Source organism: Electrophorus electricus, chromosome 7 (genome assembly GCF_041902795.1).
Source record: "Electrophorus electricus isolate QZ-2024a chromosome 7, ASM4190279v1, whole genome shotgun sequence".
NCBI lineage: Eukaryota > Metazoa > Chordata > Actinopteri > Gymnotiformes > Gymnotidae > Electrophorus > Electrophorus electricus.
Window position 1 is genome coordinate 372,501 of NC_137503.1, and position 2,500 is coordinate 375,000.

The 2,500-nt window shown below is 51.5% G+C and overlaps 1 protein-coding gene across 7 annotated transcripts in view; it reads left to right on the forward strand.

Moving 5' to 3' along the window:
• The window catches only part of nbeal1 (neurobeachin-like 1), a 54,939-nt gene that overhangs the window by 14,443 nt on the left and 37,996 nt on the right, over positions 1 to 2,500 (forward strand). For all 7 annotated transcript variants that reach the window (XR_014124479.1, XR_014124480.1, XM_081717255.1 and 4 more), the window contains exons 7-9: positions 1,280 to 1,362; positions 2,175 to 2,260; positions 2,370 to 2,500. The exon at positions 2,370 to 2,500 is cut by the window's right edge and continues 212 nt beyond it. Coding sequence is in view for 5 of the 7 variants with exons in the window: in XM_081717255.1 (XP_081573381.1) it covers positions 1,280 to 1,362; positions 2,175 to 2,260; positions 2,370 to 2,500 (300 nt within the window). In the remaining 2 variants the exon portion in view is untranslated. The remainder of the gene's footprint in view (positions 1 to 1,279; positions 1,363 to 2,174; positions 2,261 to 2,369) is intronic.

Here is a 2,500-nt window from a genome sequence, read left to right on the forward strand (position 1 = left end):
ACACAAATGCAGAGCTCTGATCAGCAGGTTTGTCCTGACTGTGTTTGTTTACTCAGACAAACAGAAGCCCTTGTTAGGGTCAACAGTATTGCAGGTGTGCACTGACCGCTACCTCAGACCATCTGTGTTTTCACTGATACACACTGCTGGCACCTGAGCCCTTAACTGACCCTCACCCTCCTGTAATATGACCTGGGTGCACACACACACACACACACACACACACACACACACACCTGTATATTCCCCATTCCTAACAGTGTCTTTGTTGGTATTTGGTATTTGCTCTTAGCCTGGTTTGTTGTTAGGCTGGCTGGTGTTTGGTCTTAGGCTGGCTGGTGTTTGGCCTTAGGTTGGTTGGTGTTTGGCGTTAGGTTGGTTGGTGTTTGGCGTTAGGTTGGCTGGTGTTAGGCTAGCTGGTGTTTGTTGTTATGTTGGCTGGTGTTTGGCGTTAGGTTGGCTGGTGTTAGGCTAGCTGGTGTTTGTTGTTATGTTGGCTGGTGTTTGGCGTTAGGTTGGCTGGTGTTAGGCTAGCTGGTGTTTGTTGTTATGTTGGCTGGTGTTTGGCGTTAGGTTGACTGGTGTGTTAGGCTGGCTGTTTGGTGTTAGGTTGGTTGTTATTTGGTGTTAGGTTGGCTGGTGTTTGATGTTAGGCTGGCTGGTGTTTGCCTGGTGACACAGATAATAGGCTTGCTCACTAGCAGGGCTCCAGTCCTGACAGGCCATACGTGGTGTGTGTATAAGGGGAGTAAAACTTTGATGCCATCAAGGAGCAATAACTCACTGACTCAGTGGACTTACTGAATCGCTTAGTCACTGACTCTCCAAACTGTGGTGTATCTGACCTCCAGCTCAGAGTGCAGGCAGCTGTCCACTCTTGAGTGCCAGTGTGGCTTGTAGTTAGCATCATGTGTAGTAAGAGATTAGAGGTCGTTCGTGTAATAAGGTGTCGTAAACTATCGCTGACTGTGTGAGTAACAGAACTCGAGATCTGTGACAACCACCAGATTCTCAAAATGGCAACCAGAACCAGCCTGACAACCACCGTGGAGCTCCGTAAATACGGATCCTGACCAGCACCCCCTGGTGACACCAGTGTGAACTGACAGACTAATCCACCGTTTAGCTGACTGGGGAACGTCTCACTGGTGACTGTGGCCGTTATTTACTTGACTGCCTTTAAACGGTACAACACATTATGAGTGAAAATAGCTTGTATATTTTTTCTTGTGCGCGTGTGCGCGTGTGCGTGCGTGTGTGTGTGTGCGTGTGTGTGTAGGCAGCAGCTGGGTGCCGTTGACAGAAGCAGACAGAGGTTCAAAGCTTCCCCTCTGACTGTGGAGTTTGTGCCGTTTTTCTACCGTGAGTGTCTCAGTCGCCCTCGTCCTGTCTCCTGGTCCTCCCTGTCTCTCCTCACTGTAGCTGTCTCCTGGTCCTCCCTGTCTCTCCTCACTGTAGCTGTCTCCTGGTCCTCCCTGTCTCTCCTCACTGTAGCTGTCTGCTGGTCCTCCCTGTCTCTCCTCACTGTAGCTGTCTCCTGGTCCTCCCTGTCTCTCCTCACTGTAGCTGTCTCCTGGTCCTCCCTGTCTCTCCTCACTGTAGCTGTCTCCTGGTCCTCCCTGTCTCTCCTCACTGTAGCTGTCTCCTGGTCCTCCCTGTCTCTCCTCACTGTAGCTGTCTGCTGGTCCTCCCTGTCTCGTGTCTGTCTCTCTAACCCCCCTCCCCCTGTATGACTACATGAATGTGTTCTTTGTTTGCTGTGGTTGAGTTTGTGGTCTGCTCTGCTCTAACAGGGCTGTTTTTGCTTGCCTGCCCTTCAGCTATGTGTGCGTGTGTGTGTGTGTGTGTTGGTCCTCTTCAGTTTCTGTGACACACAACAGATCCATTCAGTGAGGGGGCGGGTCTATAGAGGGTGTCACACTGTCTATTCTTATTTGCGTAGATAACAGACCATCAGAGAACTAATTTGTGTTTGCATGTGTGTGTGTGCGTTTGTGTGTGCGTTTGTGTGTGCGTTTGTGTGTGCGTTTGTGTGCGCGTTTGTGTGTGCGCGTTTGTGTGTGCGTTTGTGTGTGTGCGCGTGTGTGTGTGCGCGTGTGTGTGCGTGTGTGCGTGTGTGTGTGTGCGTGTACGTGCGTGTGTGTGTGTGTGTGTGTGTGTGTGTGTTTTGACAGAGTGTTTCCAGGAGAGTGAGCACCTGAAGGACAGTCTGAAGTGTTGTCTTCTCCACTTGTTTGGAGCAGTAGTTGCTGGTGGACAGGTAAAGGGCGGAGCGACACACATCCCCTCCTCTCTGCACTCTTCTTCCTCTAAGTGTATCCCTTCTTTCTCCTACCTACATTCTTCCCTCTCTCCCCCCCCTTCTGCAGAGGAATGCTCTGTTGGCCATCTCTCCTGCTACAGTGGAGGTGTTGCTGGGTGTTCTGGGTGGAGCGGAGGCTCTGGCGGCGGGTGGAGACGGGGACGACTGTGAGAGCGAGTCCCCTGGTCGTAAGGTGGT